The sequence below is a fragment of the Scyliorhinus canicula genome, chromosome 2 (genome assembly GCF_902713615.1).
Source record: "Scyliorhinus canicula chromosome 2, sScyCan1.1, whole genome shotgun sequence".
Taxonomy (NCBI): domain Eukaryota; kingdom Metazoa; phylum Chordata; class Chondrichthyes; order Carcharhiniformes; family Scyliorhinidae; genus Scyliorhinus; species Scyliorhinus canicula.
The window spans coordinates 288,555,689-288,574,515 of NC_052147.1; the positions used below are offsets into that span (position 1 = coordinate 288,555,689).

Consider the following 18,827-nt stretch of genomic DNA (forward strand, 5'->3'; position numbering starts at 1 on the left):
GATTAGTGTGTAAGAAAGGTGGGACCTGCGAGGGAGCAAGTTGGCCTTTGCACTGTTTATATTTGTGTGTACACTGTTTCCTCTGTTACTGTTATAAAACCATAAATAACTCAATAAAATGTTTATTTAAAAAAAAAGACATGGCAGAAGATTTCAGACCCGGGTCGTGCTCCTCTTGTGAGATTTGGGATTTCAGGGGCGTGCCCACTGTCCCTAGCATTGGGGGGTGGGAGTATTGGGGGATGGGGAGTATTGGGGGTGGGGAGTATTGGGGGGTGGGGAGTATTGGAGGGTGGGGAGTATTGGGGGTGGGGAGTATTGGGGGTGGGGAGTATTGGGGGATGGGGAGTATTGGGGGTGGGGAGTATTGGGGGTGGGGAGTATTGGGGGGTGGGGAGTATTGGAGGGTGGGGAGTATTGGGGGGATGGGGAGTATTGGGGGGTGGGGAGTATTGGGGGGGTGGGGAGAATTGGGGGGGTGGGGAGAATTGGGGGGGTGGGGAGTATTGGGGGGTGGGGAGTATTGGGGGGTGGGGAGTATTGGGGGTGGGGAGTATTGGGGGTGGGGAGTATTGGGGGGTGGGGAGTATTGGAGGGTGGGGAGTATTGGGGGGATGGGGAGTATTGGGGGGTGGGGAGTATTGGGGGGATGGGGAGAATTGGGGGGGTGGGGAGTATTGGGGGGTGGGGAGTATTGGGGGGTGGGGAGTATTGGGGGAAAGGGAGTATTGGGGGATGGGGAGTATTGGGGGATGGGGAGTATTGGGGGGTGGGGAATATTGGGGGTGGGGAGTATTGGGGGTGGGGAGTATTGGGGGATGGGGAGTATTGGGGGATGGGGAATATTGGGGGTGGGGAGTATTGGGGGTGGGGAGTATTGGGGGATGGGGAGTATTGGGGGTGGGGAGTATTGGGGGTGGGGAGTATTGGGGGGTGAGGAGTATTGGGGGTTGGGAGTATTGGGGGTTGGGAGTATTGGGGGTTGGGAGTATTGGGGGTTGGGAGTATTGGGGGTTGGGAGTATTGGGGGATGGGGAGTATTGGGGATGGGAGTATTGGGGGATGGGGAGTATTGGGGGATGGGGAGTATTGGGGGATGGGGAGTATTGGGGGATGGGGAGTATTGGGGGGTGGGGAGTATTGGGGGGTGGGGAGTATTGGGGGGTGGGGAGTATTGGGGGGTGGGGAGTATTGGGGGATGGGAAGCATTGGGGGGTGGGGAGTATTGGGGGTGGGGAGTATTGGGGGGTGGGGAGTATTGGGGGGTGGGGAGTATTGGGGGGTGGGGAGTATTGGGGGGTGGGGAGTATTGGGGGTGGGGAGTATTGGGGGGTGGGGAGTATTGGGGGGGTGGGGAGTATTGGGGGGTGAGGAGTATTGGGGGGTGGGGAGTATTGGGGGGTGGGGATTATTGGGGGATGGGGAATATTGGGGGTGGGGAGTATTGGGGGAGGGGGAGTATTGGGGGATGGGGAGTATTGGGGGATGGGGAGTATTGGGGGGTGGGGAATATTGGGGGTGGGGAGTATTGGGGGGTGGGGAGTATTGGGGATGGGGAGTATTGGGGGATGGGAAGCATTGGGGGGTGGGGAGTATTGGGGGTGGGGAGTATTGGGGGGATGGGAGCATTGGGGGGTGGGGAGTATTGGGGGTGGGGAGCATTGGGGGATGGGGAGTATTAGGGGGTGGGGAGTATTAGGGGGTGGGGAGTATTGGGGGGTGGGGAGTATTGGGGGGTGGGGAGTATTGGGGGGTGGGGAATATTGGGGGGTGGGGAGTATTGGGGGGTGGGGAGTATTGGGGGGTGGGGAGTATTGGGGATGGGGAGTATTGGGGGTGGGGAGTATTGGGGGGTGGGGAGTATTGGGGGAGGGGGAGTATTGGGGGATGGGGAGTATTGGGGGATGGGGAGTATTGGGGATGGGGAATATTGGGGGTGGGGAGTATTGGGGGATGGGAAGCATTGGGAGGTGGGGAGTATTGGGGGGTGGGGAGTATTGGGGGGATGGGAAGTATTAGGGGGTGGGGAGTATTGGGGGGATGGGAAGCATTGGGGGTGGGGAGTATTGGGGGGTGGGGAGTATTGGGGGTGGGGAGTATTGAGGGGTGGGGAGTATTGGGGGGTGGGGAGTATTGGGGGGTGGGGAGTATTGGGGGGTGGGGAGTATTGGGGGGTGGGGAGTATTGGGGGATGGGAAGCATTGGGGGGTGGGGAGTATTGGGGGGTGGGGAGTATTGGGGGTGGGGAGTATTGGGGGTCGGGAGTATTGGGGAGTGGGGAGTATTGGGGGGTGGGGAGTATTGGGGGGTGGGGAGTATTGGGGGTGGGGAGTATTGGGGTGGGGAGTATTGGGGGGATGGGAAGCATTGGGGGTGGGGAGTATTGGGGGATGGGAAGCATTGGGGGTTGGGGAGTATTGGGGGGTGGGGAGTATTGGGGGGTGGGGAGTATTGGGGGTGGGGAGTATTAGGGGTGGGGAGTATTGGGGGATGGGGAGTATTGGGGGTGGGGAGTATTGGGGATGGGGAATATTGGGGGGTGGGGAGTATTGGGGGGTGGGGAGTATTGGGGGATGGGGAATATTGGGGGATGGGGAGTATTGGGGGATGGGAAGCATTGGGGGGTGGGGAGTATTGGGGGGTGGGGAGTATTGGGGCGGTGGGGCGTATTGGGGGGATGGGAAGCATTGGGGGTGGGGAGTATTGGGGTGGGGAGTATTGGGGGTGGGGAGTATTGGGGGATGGGGAGTATTGGGGGATGGGGAGTATTGGGGGATGGGGAGTATTGGGGGATGGGGAGTATTGGGGGATGGGGAGTATTGGGGGATGGGGAGTATTGGGGGGATGGGAAGCATTGGGGGGTGGGGAGTATTGGGGGATGGGAAGCATTGGGGGGTGGGGAGTATTGGGGGGTGGGGAATATTGGGGGGTGGGGTGTATTGGGGGGTGGGGTGTATTGGGGGGTGGGGAGTATTGGGGGGTGGGGAGTATTGGGGGTGGGGAGTATTGGGGGTCGGGAGATTGGGGGGGGTGGGGAGTATTGGGGGGATGGGAAGCATTGGGGGTGGGGAGTATTGGGGTGGGGAGTATTGGGGGTGGGGAGTATTGGGGGATGGGGAGTATTGGGGGGTGGGGAGTATTGGGGGATGGGGAGTATTGGGGGATGGGGAGTATTGGGGGATGGGGAGTATTGGGGGGTGGGGAGTATTGGGGGGTGGGGAGTATTGGGGGGTGGGGAGTATTGGGGGTGGGGAGTATTGGGGGGTGGGGAGTATTGGGGGTGGGAGTATTGGGGGGGAGTATTGGGGGGGTGGGAAGCATTGGGGGTGGGGAGTATTGGGGGGGTGGGGAGTATTGAGGCAGTGGGGAGTATTGAGGCAGTGGGGAGTATTGGGGGGGTGGGGAGTATTGGGGGGGTGGGGAGTATTGGGGGGGTGGGGAGTATTGGGGGGGTGGGGTGTATTGGGGGGTGGGGAGTATTGGGGGGTGGGGAGTATTGGGGGGTGGGGAGTATTGGGGGGTGGGGAGTATTGGGGGTGGGGAGTATTGGGGGTGGGGAGTATTGGGGGGTGGGGAGTATTGGGGGTGGGAGTATTGCAGGTTGGGAGTATTGGGGGGTGGGAGCATTGGGGGGGTGGGAGCATTGGGGGGAGTATTGGGGGGGTGGGAGCATTGGGGGGGAGTATTGGGGGTGATGGGGGGTGTTGGGGGTCCGGTGCAAACTCACCTGGGCAGCCTGGTGGAGGTCATTGATCTTCCTCTGGCAGGGGTGCCTGTCCCCCTGGTGACACTCCCCGAGCTGCCGTCGCTGCCACTTCCTCCCAGGCACTGGCTGTCCTGTGGCTGACCCTCCGAGACCCTCGGGGGAAGAGGGCATCCTGTCTGGCCTCTACCCCATTCAACAATCTGCTTAGGTCGGCATCCATGAATCGAGAGGCTGGTCTCCTCGGTGTCATAGCTGTGGGTGGAGGGGGTTGGCAGTACAGGAGCAGTTAAAGTGCTGCTCAACATTGTTAACAGGGGGCTAGCGATCGCGGGCCGGCCAATCAGCCAGCGGGATCACCATTTGTGGCATGAAGCTGCGGGGCCTCGTTAAGTTGACCAATTGATATTTGATAGCGGTGACGGCCTCGCCAGTCTGTGTGTCGGGAATCCCGCGGCAGTTCCCGCTCACTATCCCATTCAGAAACCTTTAGGTTAAATCACGCCCAGTGTCAAACTTAAACAAAAAGTACATCATTGTGCAAACAATGGAGCAGGTCTGAAGATTGGAGAGAATATAAAAATCTGAAAGAATGACTAAAAGGCAATAATGAAGTAGAAAAGCTAAAAATACATAAAGCGTAGTGAGAGTTTGTGCAGAAATGTAAAACAGAAATAAGTTCACAAAGTGACCCCTGGTCCAATAGAAAGTGAGTCTGGGATATTGATGGCAAATGAATTGAGCAGGAATTTGTGTCAGTCTTCACTCTCCAGAGTAACATCCCAGAAATACTGTCATTCCGGAAGTGGAAAGGAGAGAACCAGGAAAACTCCAATCAGAAAAGAGCGAAAGTAACAGGGTAGTTGTTCTGGGAGACTTTAACTTTCCAAATATTGACTGGAAAAGATATAGTTCGAGTACATTAGATGGGTCATTCTTTGTACAATGTGTGCAGGAGGGTTTCCTGACACAATATGTTGACAGGCCAACAAGAGGTGAGGCCACTTTGGATTTGGTTTTGGGTAATGAACCAGGCCAGGTGTTAGATCTGGAGGTAGGTGAGCACTTTGGAAACAGTGACCACAATTCAGTGACCTTTACGTTAGTGATGGAAAGGGATAAGTATACCCCGCAGGGCAAGAGTTATAGCTGGGGGAAGGGCAATTATGATGCCATTAGACATGACTTAGGATGTGTTGGTTGGAGAAGTAGGCTGCAAGGGTTGGGCACACTGGATATGTGGAGCTTGTTCAAGGAACAGCTATTGCATGTTCTTGATCAGTACGTGCCAGTCAGGCAGGGAGGAAGGGGTCGAGCGAGGGAACCGTGGTTTACCAAAGAAGTGGAATCTCTTGTTAAGAGGAAGAAGGAGGCCTATTTGAAGATGAGGCATGAAGTTTCAGTTGGGGCGCTTGATAGTTACAAGGAAGCGAGGAAGGATCTAAAGAGAGAGCTGAGACGAGCAAGGAGGGGACATGAGAAGTCTTTGGCAGGTAGGATCAAGGAAAACCCAAAAGCTTTGTCAGGAATAAAAGAATGACTAGGGTAAGAGTAGGGCCAGTCAAGAACAGTGGTGGGAAGTTGTGTGTGGAGGCTGAGGAGATAAGCGAGATACTAAATGAATACTTTTCATCAGTATTCACTCAAGAAAAAGATAATATTGTGGAGGAGAATGCTGAGACCCAGGCTATTAGAATAGATGGCATTGAGGTGCGTAGGGAAGAAGTGTTGGCAATTTTGGACAAGGTGAAAATAGATAAGTCCCCGGGGCCGGATGGGATTTATCCTAGGATTCTCTGGGAAGCCAGGGAAGAGATTGCTGAGCCTTTGGCTTTGATTTTTAGGTCATCATTGGCTACAGGAATAGTGCCAGAGGACTGGAGGATAGCAAATGTGGTCCCTTTGTTCAAGAAGGGGAGTAGAGATAACCCCGGTAACTATAGGCCGGTGAGCCTAACGTCTGTGGTGGGTAAGGTCTTGGAGAGGATTATAAAAGATACGATTTATAATCATCTAGAGAGGAATAATATGATTAGGGGTAGTCAGCATGGTTTTGTGAAGGGTAGGTCATGCCGCACAAATCTTATCGAGTTCTTTGAGAAGGTGACTGAACAGGTAGACGAGGGTAGAGCAGTTGATGTGGTGTATATGGATTTCAGTAAAGCGTTTGATAAGGTTCCCCACGGTCGGCTATTGCAGAAAATACGGAGGCTGGGGATTGAGGGTGATTTAGAGATGTGGATCAGAAATTGGCTAGTTGAAAGAAGACAGAGAGTGGTAGTTGATGGGAAATGTTCAGAATGGAGTTCAGTTACGAGTGGCGTACCACAAGGATCTGTTCTGGGGCCGTTGCTGTTTGTCATTTTTATAAATGACCGAGAGGAGGGCGCAGAAGGATGGGTGAGTAAATTTGCAGACGACACTAAAGTCGGTGGAGTTGTAGACAGTGCGGAAGGATGTTGCAGGTTACAGAGGGACATAGATAAGCTGCAGAGCTGGGCTGAGAGGTGGCAAATGGAGTTTAATGTGGAGAAGTGTGAGGTGATTCACTTTGGAAAGAATAGCAGGAATGCGGAATATTTGGCTAATGGTAAAATTCTTGGTAGTGTGGATGAGCAGAGGGATCTCAGTGTCCATGTACATAGATCCCTGAAAGTTGCCACCCAGGTTGATAGGGTTGTGAAGAAGGCCTATGGTGTGTTGGCCTTTATTGGTAGAGGGATTGAGTTCCGGAGCCACGAGGTCATGTTGCAGTTGTACAAAACTCTAGTACGGCCGCATTTGGAGTATTGCGTACAGTTCTGGTCGCCTCATTATAGGAAGGACGTGGAAGCTTTGGAACGGGTGCAGAGGAGATTTACCAGGATGTTGCCTGGTATGGAGGGAAAATCTTATGAGGAAAGGCTGATGGACTTGAGGTTGTTTTCGTTAGAGAGAAGGTTAAGAGGTGACTTAATAGAGGCATACAAAATGATCAGAGGGTTAGATAGGGTGGACAGCGAGAGCCTTCTCCCGCGGATGGGGGTGGCTAGCACGAGGGGACATAGCCTTAAATTGAGGGGTAATAGATATAGGACAGAGGTCAGAGGTGGGTTTTTTACGCAAAGAGTGGTGAGGCCGTGGAATGCCCTACCTGCAACAGTAGTGAACTCGCCAACATTGAGGGCATTTAAAAGTTTATTGGATAAGCATATGGATGATAAGGGCATAGTGTAGGTTAGATGGCCTTTAGTTTTTTTTTTTCCATGTCGGTGCAACATCGAGGGCCGAAGGGCCTGTACTGCGCTGTATCGTTCTATGTTCTATGTTCTAGGAGGGAAGCGGTATTGCTGGGCGCCCGGATCCTGATAGATATCACACTGCCCTCCTGAATCAGCTGGCAAATGAGATAGTTGATAGGTTGGTCTTAATTTTCTAAAGTTCCCTAGATTTAGAGAAGATTCCATTCGATTGGAAAATAGCGAAATGTAACTCCTTTATTCAAAAAGGGAGGGCGACAGAAAGCAGGAAACTACAGGCCGGTCATCGGGAAAATGTTAGAAGCTGTTATTAAAAATGTTAGAACAGAGCATTTGCAAAAGGTAACAAGGCTGTGACATTCTGTGAGAGGGAAATGATGTTTCACCAATTTATTAGAGTTTTTTGAAGTGACATGGGCTGTGGATAAAGGGGAACCGGTGGATGTACTGAGATTACAGAATGTGTTTGAGAAGGGAGTCATATTCCAGGATAGTGTGGATAATAAAGGCTGATGATGCACGGAGTAACATACTGACATGGACAAAGGATTGGCTGGCTAATGTAATGGTGGTATCCATGTCGATGATCTGGCACATCTTGCAGAAATTGCCATGGCAGGGTTGTGTGGTGTCGTGTCGGAGCGGAGAAACTACAACATCTTCTTCGCAGCCTTCAACACGTCATTGATGAAGATGAACATCTGGCCAAGGTCATCCCCATACCCCCACTACTGGCCTTCAAACAACCGCGCAACCTCAAACAAACCATTGTTTGCAGCAAACTACCCAGCCTTCAGAACAGCGACCACGGCACCACACAACCCTGCCAGGGCAATCTCTGCAAGACATGCCAGATCATCGACATGGATCCCACCATTACACGTGGAAACACCACCCACCAGGTATGCGGTACATACTCGTGCAACTCGGCCAATGTTGTCTACCTCATACACCGCAGGAAAGGATGTCCCGAAGCGTGGGACATTGGCGAGACCATGCAGACACTGCGACAACGGATGAACGGACATCGCGCGACAATCACCAGGCAGGAATGTTCCCTTCCAGTCGGGGAACACTTCCGCAGTCGAGGGCATTCAGCCGCTGATCTCCGGGTAAGCGTTCTCCAAGGCAGTCTTCAGGACGCGCGACAACGCAGAATCGCCGAGCAGAAACTTATAGCCAAGTTCCGCACACATGAGTGCGGCCTCAACCGGGACCTGGGATTCATGTCGCATTACATTCACCCCCCACCATCTGGCCTGGACTTGCAAAATCCTACCAACTGTCCTGGCTTGAGACAATTCACACCTCTTTAACCTGGGGTTACCCCTCTCTCTGGATCTGTAAAGATTTGATTACCCGCAAATGCTCGCATTCCAAGCATTGTCTGGCATCTTTGAATTTGTCTATATATATGTTTCTGGAACATACCTCTCCATTCACCTGAGGAAGGAGCTGCGCTCCGAAAGCTAGTGTTTGAAACGAACATGTTGCACTTTAACCTGGTGTAAGACTTCTCACTGTGCTCACCCCAGTCCAATGCCGGCATCTCCACATCATTAATCAAATGAACAGCATCCTTACAAGATGAGCCTCCATCTGACCGACTCTCGGACTGCGTATTTCCAACTCGGTACCACCACCTGCCTCAGCTCTTCGGCTGCTGAAACCCTCATCCAGACCCTCATTATCTCCAGACTCGTCTATTCCAACGCCCCCTGACATCTCTCCCACATTCTGCCCTCCACGGAGAAAGCTCAACACCACCTCCTCAGGGCAATTAGCGAGAGACCTAAATGCCAGCCTCATCAGTGACACCCACCGCCCAGGATACAAATACCCGAACCCTCTGTAGAACGCCCACTTTGCCCACTCACAGATTAACGTGAATCTCACCTTCTTCTTGTTGGGCTTGATGCAGCGAATGAAGAAAGGGTTGGAGGAACCGAGTGTCGCCATGAGTGAGTGTAGAGAATCCTGGAGGGAACCAAAACAACACAGCAATGAGGGGAGAGTCACTTTACACCCTCACCCTCACCCTTCACTCCCTTGGACTCTTCTCCTGACCCCTATCCTCAGCCTCTGCCCAATGCACCCCAACCCCCCTCACAGTCGTGAAGTCTTGCTTCAATTGTATCGGGGCTCGGTTAGAGCATGCCTGGAACACTGCGAGTAGAATTGGCCTCCTTACCTCAGAGAGGAGATTATTGTCAGAGAGGGAGGGGAACAAAGCTTCAGCAGATTTGTTCTGGGGGTGGGTGGGACTGTCCTCTGAAGACAGATTGGAGAAACTGGGCCTGTGTCCTCGAGAGTGTCAAAGAATGAGAGGAGATCTCATTGTGACCTGCACAACATTCAGTGTAACAGTCAGGATTGATGCAGGTTAGCGGGTTTACCCTGGCTGGGGAATCCGGGTTGATGCAGGTTAGTGGTTTGCCCTGGCTGGGGAATCAGGATTGATGCAGGTTAGCGTGGCTGGGGAATCAGGATTGATGCAGGTTAGCGGGTTTACCCTGGCTGGGGAATCCGGGTTGATGCAGGTTAGCGGGTTTGCCCTGGCTGGGGAATCAGGGTTGATGCAGGTTAGCGGGTTTACCCTGGCTGGGGAATCAGGGTTGATGCAGGTTAGCGGTTTGCCCTGGCTGGGGAATCAGGGTTGATGCAGGTTAGCGGGTTTACCCTGGCTGGGGAATCAGGGTTGATGCAGGTTAGCGGTTTACCCTGGCTGGGGAATCAGGGTTGATGCAGGTTAGCGGGTTACCCTGGCTGGGGAATCCGGGTTGATGCAGGTTAGCGGGTTTACCCTGGCTGGGGAATCAGGGTTGATGCAGGTTAGCGGGGTTACCCTGGCTGGGGAATCAGGGTTGATGCAGGTTAGTGGGTTTACCCTGGCTGGGGAATCAGGGTTGATGCAGGTTAGCGGTTTACCCTGGCTGGGGAATCAGGGTTGATGCAGATTAGCGGGTTTACCCTGGCTGGGGAATCAGGGTTGATGCAGGTTAGCGGGTTTGCCCTGGCTGGGGAATCAGGGTTGATGCAGGTTAGCGGTTTACCCTGGCTGGGGAATCAGGGTTGATGCAGGTTAGCGGGTTTACCCTGGCTGGGGAATCAGGGTTTACCCTGGCTGGGGAATCAGGGTTGATGCAGGTTAGCGGGTTTACCCTGGCTGGGGAATCAGGGTTGATGCAGGTTAGCGGGTTTACCCTGGCTGGGGAATCAGGGTTGATGCAGGTTAGCGGGTTACCCTGGCTGGGGAATCAGGGTTGATGCAGGTTAGCGGGTTACCCTGGCTGGGGAATCAGGGTTGATGCAGGTTAGCGGTTTACCCTGGCTGGGGAATCAGGGTTGATGCAGGTTAGTGGGTTTACCCTGGCTGGGGAATCAGGGTTGATGCAGGTTAGTGGTTTACCCTGGCTGGGGAATCAGGGTTGATGCAGGTTAGCGGTTTACCCTGGCTGGGGAATCAGGGTTGATGCAGGTTAGCGGTTTACCCTGGCTGGGGAATCAGGGTTGATGCAGGTTAGCGGTTTACCCTGGCTGGGGAATCAGGGTTGATGCAGGTTAGGGGTTTACCCTGGCTGGGGAATCAGGGTTGATGCAGGTTAGCGGGTTACCCTGGCTGGGGAATCAGGGTTGATGCAGGTTAGCGGGTTTACCCTGGCTGGGGAATCAGGGTTGATGCAGGTTAGCGGTTTACCCTGGCTGGGGAATCAGGGTTGATGCAGGTTAGCGGGTTTACCCTGGCTGGGGAATCAGGGTTGATGCAGGTTAGTGGGTTTACCCTGGCTGGGGAATCAGGGTTGATGCAGGTTAGCGGGTTTACCCTGGCTGGGGAATCAGGGTTGATGCAGGTTAGCGGGTTACCCTGGCTGGGGAATCAGGGTTGATGCAGGTTAGCGGTTTACCCTGGCTGGGGAATCAGGGTTGATGCAGGTTAGCGGGTTACCCTGGCTGGGGAATCAGGGTTGATGCAGGTTAGCGGGTTTACCCTGGCTGGGGAATCAGGGTTGATGCAGGTTAGCGGTTTACCCTGGCTGGGGAATCAGGGTTGATGCAGGTTAGTGGTTTACCCTGGCTGGGGAATCAGGGTTGATGCAGGTTAGCGGGTTACCCTGGCTGGGGAATCAGGGTTGATGCAGGTTAGCGGTTTACCCTGGCTGGGGAATCAGGGTTGATGCAGGTTAGTGGGTTTACCCTGGCTGGGGAATCAGGGTTGATGCAGGTTAGCGGGGTTTACCCTGGCTGGGGAATCAGGGTTGATGCAGGTTAGCGGTTTACCCTGGCTGGGGAATCAGGGTTGATGCAGGTTAGCGGTTTACCTTGGCTGGGGAATCAGGGTTGATGCAGGTTAGCTGTTTACCCTGGCTGGGGAATCAGGGTTGATGCAGGTTAGCGGTTTACCCTGGCTGGGGAATCAGGGTTGATGCAGGTTAGCTGTTTACCCTGGCTGGGGAATCAGGGTTGATGCAGGTTAGCGTGGCTGGGGAATCAGGGTTGATGCAGGTTAGCGGGTTTACCCTGGCTGGGGAATCAGGGTTGATGCAGGTTAGCGGGTTTACCCTGGCTGGGGAATCAGGGTTGATGCAGGTTAGCGGGTTACCCTGGCTGGGGAATCAGGGTTGATGCAGGTTAGCGGGTTTACCCTGGCTGGGGAATCAGGGTTGATGCAGGTTAGCGGGTTACCCTGGCTGGGGAATCAGGGTTGATGCAGGTTAGCGGGTTTACCCTGGCTGGGGAATCAGGGTTGATGCAGGTTAGCGGGTTTACCCTGGCTGGGGAATCAGGGTTGATGCAGGTTAGCGGGTTACCCTGGCTGGGGAATCAGGGTTGATGCAGGTTAGCGGGTTACCCTGGCTGGGGAATCAGGGTTGATGCAGGTTAGCGGCCTGGCTGGGGAATCAGGGTTGATGCAGGTTAGCGGGTTACCCTGGCTGGGGAATCAGGGTTGATGCAGGTTAGCGGGTTTACCCTGGCTGGGGAATCAGGGTTGATGCAGGTTAGTGGGTTACCCTGGCTGGGGAATCAGGGTTGATGCAGGTTAGCGGGTTCACCCTGGCTGGGGAATCAGGGTTGATGCAGGTTAGCGGGTTTACCCTGGCTGGGGAATCAGGATTGATGCAGGTTAGCGGTTTACCCTGGCTGGGGAATCAGGGTTGATGCAGGTTAGCGGTTTACCCTGGCTGGGGAATCAGGGTTGATGCAGGTTAGCGGTTTACCCTGGCTGGGGAATCAGGGTTGATGCAGGTTAGCGGTTTACCCTGGCTGGGGAATCAGGGTTGATGCAGGTTAGTGGTTTACCCTGGCTGGGGAATCAGGGTTGATGCAGGTTAGCGGGTTTACCCTGGCTGGGGAATCAGGGTTGATGCAGGTTAGCGGGTTACCCTGGCTGGGGAATCAGGGTTGATGCAGGTTAGCGGGTTTACCCTGGCTGGGGAATCAGGGTTGATGCAGGTTAGCGGGTTACCCTGGCTGGGGAATCAGGGTTGATGCAGGTTAGCGGGGTTACCCTGGCTGGGGAATCAGGGTTGATGCAAGTTAGCGGTTTACCCTGGCTGGGGAATCAGGGTTGATGCAGGTTAGCGGTTTACCCTGGCTGGGGAATCAGGGTTGATGCAGGTTAGCGGTTACCCTGGCTGGGGAATCAGGGTTGATGCAGGTTAGCGTGGCTGGGGAATCAGGGTTGATGCAGGTTAGCGGTTTACCCTGGCTGGGGAATCAGGGTTGATGCAGGTTAGCGGTTTACCCTGGCTGGGGAATCAGGGTTGATGCAGGTTAGCGGTTTACCCTGGCTGGGGAATCAGGGTTGATGCAGGTTAGCGGGTTTACCCTGGCTGGGGAATCAGGGTTGATGCAGGTTAGTGGTTTACCCTGGCTGGGGAATCAGGGTTGATGCAGGTTAGCGGGTTTACCCTGGCTGGGGAATCAGGGTTGATGCAGGTTAGTGGTTTGCCCTGGCTGGGGAATCAGGGTTGATGCAGGTTAGCGGTTTGCCCTGGCTGGGGAATCAGGGTTGATGCAGGTTAGCGGGTTACCCTGGCTGGGGAATCAGGGTTGATGCAGGTTAGCGGGTTTACCCTGGCTGGGGAATCAGGGTTGATGCAGGTTAGTGGGTTTGCCCTGGCTGGGGAATCAGGGTTGATGCAGGTTAGCGTGGCTGGGGAATCAGGGTTGATGCAGGTTAGCGGGTTTACCCTGGCTGAGGAATCAGGGTTGATGCAGGTTAGCGGGTTACCCTGGCTGGGGAATCAGGGTTGATGCAGGTTAGTGGGTTTACCCTGGCTGGGGAATCAGGGTTGATGCAGGTTAGCGGGGTTTACCCTGGCTGGGGAATCAGGGTTGATGCAGGTTAGCGGGTTTACCCTGGCTGGGGAATCAGGGTTGATGCAGGTTAGCGGGTTTACCCTGGCTGGGGAATCAGGGTTGATGCAGGTTAGCGGTTTACCCTGGCTGGGGAATCAGGGTTGATGCAGGTTAGCGGGTTTACCCTGGCTGGGGAATCAGGGTTGATGCAGGTTAGTGGGTTTGCCCTGGCTCGGGGAATCAGGGTTGATGCAGGTTAGCGGGTTTACCCTGGCTGGGGAATCAGGGTTGATGCAGGTTAGCGGGTTTACCTGGCTGGGGAATCAGGGTTGATGCAGGTTAGCGGGTTACCCTGGCTGGGGAATCAGGGTTGATGCAGGTTAGCGGTTTACCCTGGCTGGGGAATCAGGGTTGATGCAGGTTAGTGGGTTTACCCTGGCTGGGGAATCAGGGTTGATGCAGGTTAGCGGGTTTACCCTGGCTGGGGAATCAGGGTTGATACAGGTTAGCGGGTTTACCCTGGCTGGGGAATCAGGGTTGATGCAGGTTAGCTGTTTACCCTGGCTGGGGAATCAGGGTTGATGCAGGTTAGTGGTTTACCCTGGCTGGGGAATCAGGGTTGATGCAGGTTAGCGGGTTTACCCTGGCTGGGGAATCAGGGTTGATGCAGGTTAGCGGGTTTACCCTGGCTGGGGAATCAGGGTTGATGCAGGTTAGCGGGTTTACCCTGGCTGGGGAATCAGGGTTGATGCAGGTTAGCGGGTTTACCCTGGCTGGGGAATCAGGGTTGATGCAGGTTAGCGGGTTACCCTGGCTGGGGAATCAGGGTTGATGCAGGTTAGCGGGTTTACCCTGGCTGGGGAATCAGGGTTGATGCAGGTTAGCGGGTTTACCCTGGCTGGGGAATCAGGGTTGATGCAGGTTAGCGGGTTTACCCTGGCTGGGGAATCAGGGTTGATGCAGGTTAGCGGGTTTACCCTGGCTGGGGAATCAGGGTTGATGCAGGTTAGCGGGTTACCCTGGCTGGGGAATCAGGGTTTGCCCTGGCTGGGGAATCAGGGTTGATGCAGGTTAGTGGTTTACCCTGGCTGGGGAATCAGGGTTGATGCAGGTTAGCGGGTTTACCCTGGCTGGGGAATCAGGGTTGATGCAGGTTAGCGGGTTTACCCTGGCTGGGGAATCAGGGTTGATGCAGGTTAGCGGTTTACCCTGGCTGGGGAATCAGGGTTGATGCAGGTTAGCGGGTTTACCCTGGCTGGGGAATCAGGGTTGATGCAGGTTAGCGGTTTACCCTGGCTGGGGAATCAGGGTTGATGCAGGTTAGCGGTTTACCCTGGCTGGGGAATCAGGGTTGATGCAGGTTAGTGGTTTGCCCTGGCTGGGGAATCAGGGTTGATGCAGGTTAGCGGGTTTACCCTGGCTGGGGAATCAGGGTTGATGCAGGTTAGCGGGTTACCCTGGCTGGGGAATCAGGGTTGATGCAGGTTAGCGGGTTTACCCTGGCTGGGGAATCAGGGTGATGCAGGTTAGCGGGTTACCTGGCTGGGGAATCAGGGTTGATGCAGGTTAGCGGGGTTACCCTGGCTGGGGAATCCGGGTTGATGCAAGTTAGCGGTTTACCCTGGCTGGGGAATCAGGGTTGATGCAGGTTAGCGGTTTACCCTGGCTGGGGAATCAGGGTTTACCCTGGCTGGGGAATCAGGGTTGATGCAGGTTAGCGTGGCTGGGGAATCAGGGTTGATGCAGGTTAGTGGTTTACCCTGGCTGGGGAATCAGGGTTGATGCAGGTTAGCGGGTTTACCCTGGCTGGGGAATCAGGGTTCATGCAGGTTAGCGGGTTTACCCTGGCTGAGGAATCGGGGTTGATGCAGGTTAGCGGGTTTACCCTGGCTGAGGAATCGGGTTGATGCAGGTTAGCGGTTTACCCTGGCTGGGGAATCAGGGTTGATGCAGGTTAGCGGGTTTACCCTGGCTGAGGAATCGGGGTTGATGCAGGTTAGCGGTTTACCCTGGCTGGGGAATCAGGGTTGATGCAGGTTAGCGGGTTTACCCTGGCTGGGGAATCAGGGTTGATGCAGGTTAGCGGGTTTACCCTGGCTGGGGAATCAGGGTTGATGCAGGTTAGCGGTTTACCTGGCTGGGGAATCAGGGTTGATGCAGGTTAGCGGGTTTACCCTGGCTGGGGAATCAGGGTTGATGCAGGTTAGCGGTTTACCCTGGCTGGGGAATCAGGGTTCATGCAGGTTAGCGGTTTACCCTGGCTGGGGAATCAGGGTTGATGCAGGTTAGCGGGTTTACCCTGGCTGGGGAATCAGGGTTGATGCAGGTTAGCGGGTTACCCTGGCTGGGGAATCAGGGTTGATGCAGGTTAGTGGGTTTACCCTGGCTGGGGAATCAGGGTTGATGCAGGTTAGCGGGTTTACCCTGGCTGGGGAATCAGGGTTGATGCAGGTTAGTGGTTTACCCTGGCTGGGGAATCCGGGTTGATGCAGGTTAGTGGGTTTACCCTGGCTGGGGAATCAGGGTTGATGCAGGTTAGCGTGGCTGGGGAATCAGGGTTGATACAGGTTAGTGGTTTACCCTGGCTGGGGAATCAGGGTTGATGCAGGTTAGCGGTTTGCCCTGGCTGGGGAATCAGGGTTGATGCAGGTTAGCGGGTTTACCCTGGCTGGGGAATCAGGGTTGATGCAGGTTAGCGGTTTACCCTGGCTGGGGAATCTAGATCCAGGGGACACAGTTTTAAAACCAGAGGGAAGCCACTTCGGGGATGGAGATGAGGCGAAATGTCTTTACACAGAGGGTTGTGAATCTCTGGGATTCTCTACCCCAGAGGCCTGTGGAAGCTCTGTCTCTGAGAATGTTTAAAGCAGAGATTGATAGATTTCTAAGTCCCAATGACAGAAAGGGTTATGGGGAGAGTGGGTGTAACAGGCATTGAAGTGTCTGGTCAGCCATGATCGTATTGAACAGTGGAGCAGGATCGATGGGCTGAATGGCTTCCTCCTGTTATCCACCATCCCCTTAATCACCAACACTCCCACCCTCGCCATCTCACCCCTTCGCTCCCCCAACCCCCCCCCCCCCCCCCCCCGCCACTCTCACCCTGGCTCCGTCCGCCAGCAGGTCACACGGAAGGGGGTGTCAGGAAGGGTGAGGAGGGCTGTCACATGTCTAGGGAGTATTGGGTGAACATGGGGTCAATGATGGAGGTGCTATTGTGGTAAATTCAAGGCAAATTCCTCAAATTCTGGGCCTGATTTGGGGAGGTTGGAGACTCTGCCCCTTTGGCAATACAACTCCCCAACTGAGAGATGGTCAGGAGGTGGCAGAATGGGTGGGGCCAGAGTTTCACCCGTCACAGCCAGTGGGTTGGGTCAACTTTCAAGGAGTCACGAGGTGAGTGCATGAGGAGCGAGGGCTCGGGGGTCAGAGATTGAGGGGTCACGACACGAGTGGTTAGTGGGTTTTGTGTTTGAGGGGTCAGGAGATCAGGGGCAGGATTATCCGCGAGCCGGTGGGGCGGGCAACTCCGGCGTGAAGGAGTAGCGTGAATCACACCGCCGGGGCCAGTTTGCCCTGCCCCCCCCCCCCCCCCCCCCCCACTGAGGACTCCGGAGGCCACCCGTGGAGCCAGGTTCCGGCGGTAAGGATCTGTTGTAATTAACGCTGGCGGGAATGGCCGAAAACGGGCGGCCACTCAGCCCGTCGCGATTCCCGCCCCCGCCAAATCCCCGGCGCTGGAGAATTCGGCAGCAGGTGGGGGCGGGATTCTCACCCCCCCCCCTGGAGCAATTCTCCGATCCAATGGGGGGGGTCGGAGAATCCCACCCCAGGTCTCAGTATCAGGGATTGAGTAGTCAAGGGTCAGGGTTCAAAAGGTTAGCAGGTCAGGGTTCAGGAGATCAGGGGTTTAGAGTTTGAGGGGGTCAGGACTCAGGGGCAAATCCAGCGGACACTTACCCGGAACTGGGAGCTGAGGGTTGGTTTGCGTCTGTGTGTTCCCAGCTTCACTGTGTCATCCCCATTATTCCGACTGGAAACTCGCTCAAACAAATCATAGATAAAATCCATCCTGAAACAGGGCAAAAAATCCCAAACATCAATCACGAGAACATCAGGAACAATTCTCCCTCTCACAAGGATACATTCTGCAGGGGATATTCCCCCGGGTACAGGATTGAAATATACCCCAGAAACAAACCCAGAGACATGGCTCGGAGTTCCTCACTCTGTGGTACAGCAACAAGACCACAATCTCAATCGGAGATTAACGACTGCCTCGTTTAACACCAGTTACCTGCTCCACTGCATCGAGCAGACAATCAACCAAAATAATGGCCAACATAGGCTGGGTCGATAAGAACGTTCAAGGCTGAGAGAGACAGATTTTTCATTGGGGAATCGAGGATATTAGGGATGAGGTGGGGAAGTGGAGGTGAGGATTATCACATCAATCATGATCTCGTTCAATGGTGGAGCACGCTCGATGGGCCGAATGGCCTACTTCTGTTCCTATGTCTCAGACTGAGGCTGCCAGGGGAATCCCCCCCCCCCCCTCCACTCTGAACCGACCCCCAGGGGGGCTGATCTGCAGCTCCTCTTCACCAGCCAAACGTGCAGCTGTTGAGATGCAACAGCCAAAATCCAGCTGGTTCCCCCCTTCACTGTGGGGCTACACAGACTTCCTGAGACACCCCACAGTCTCCTGCTTGTCTCAGTATTGGCCACCTCCCCTGCTGGACCAGCCAGCTGGATACCACAGCAAGCCCACCTAGGGGCTGGTTTAGCACAGGGCTAAATCGCTGGCTTTTAAAGCAGACCAAGGCAGGCCAGCAGCACGGTTCAATTCCCGTACCAGCCTCTCCCGAACAGGCGCCGGAATGTGGAGACTAGGGGCTTTGCACAGTAACTTCATTTGAAGCCTACTTGGAAAATGAAATGAAATGAAAATCACGAGTGTGACAATAAGCGATTTTAATTATTAGCCCTCCCTCATTCCTGGTCCACCCACTGCCCTTAAAGGACCCAACCCCGAGAGGCGGCATTTTAACTGGCAGCACAACCAGGGAAATTCAACCCGAGAGGCATCGAGTTCTCACCTACTGTCCTTTAAAAGGTTCAGGATATCATCGCGAAAGGTGTTCCTGTTTTTCTCAAGAAATCCGCGGACATCATACATGACCTGGAACAGGAAACAGCTGGTCAGGGGCTAAGGGTCACAGGCTGTGAGGGGGCCAGGTAGTACAGGTAGTCTGACCCCCAGGTGAAAGGGTCCATCTGATTGAGTGGTATGGACACTGTACTCAGACTGTGTGATACTAACACCTCGTGGATGGACACCATGTGATATTCAGACCATGGCATTGTGGTATTGTCACTAATGCAGAGAGCCAGGGTAATGCTCCGACATTCACCCCACAGCAGGGAGTGCTTTTGAATTCAATACAAATCTGGAATTAAAAGTCTAATGATGACCATGAAACCATTGCCGATTGTTGTATAAACCCATCTGGTTCATTATTGTCCATTTCCCGGTCTAGACTACATGTGACTCCACACCCACAGCAATGCAGTTGACACCGTGT

General features: G+C 54.5%; 1 protein-coding gene across 1 annotated transcript in view; it reads right to left on the bottom strand.

Annotated features, from left to right (window-relative positions):
* LOC119962345 (unconventional myosin-X-like) overlaps window positions 1-18,606 on the bottom strand; it is a 216,056-nt gene extending 197,450 nt beyond the window's left edge. Inside the window, exons 1-4 of the mRNA XM_038790327.1 lie at window positions 18,562-18,606; window positions 18,342-18,424; window positions 17,203-17,314; window positions 8,839-8,919 (exon numbers count right to left, since the gene is read on the bottom strand). Coding sequence (XP_038646255.1) covers window positions 8,839-8,919; window positions 17,203-17,314; window positions 18,342-18,424; window positions 18,562-18,606 — 321 coding nt within the window. The remainder of the gene's footprint in view (window positions 1-8,838; window positions 8,920-17,202; window positions 17,315-18,341; window positions 18,425-18,561) is intronic.
* Window positions 18,607-18,827: the final 221 nt, after the last annotated feature.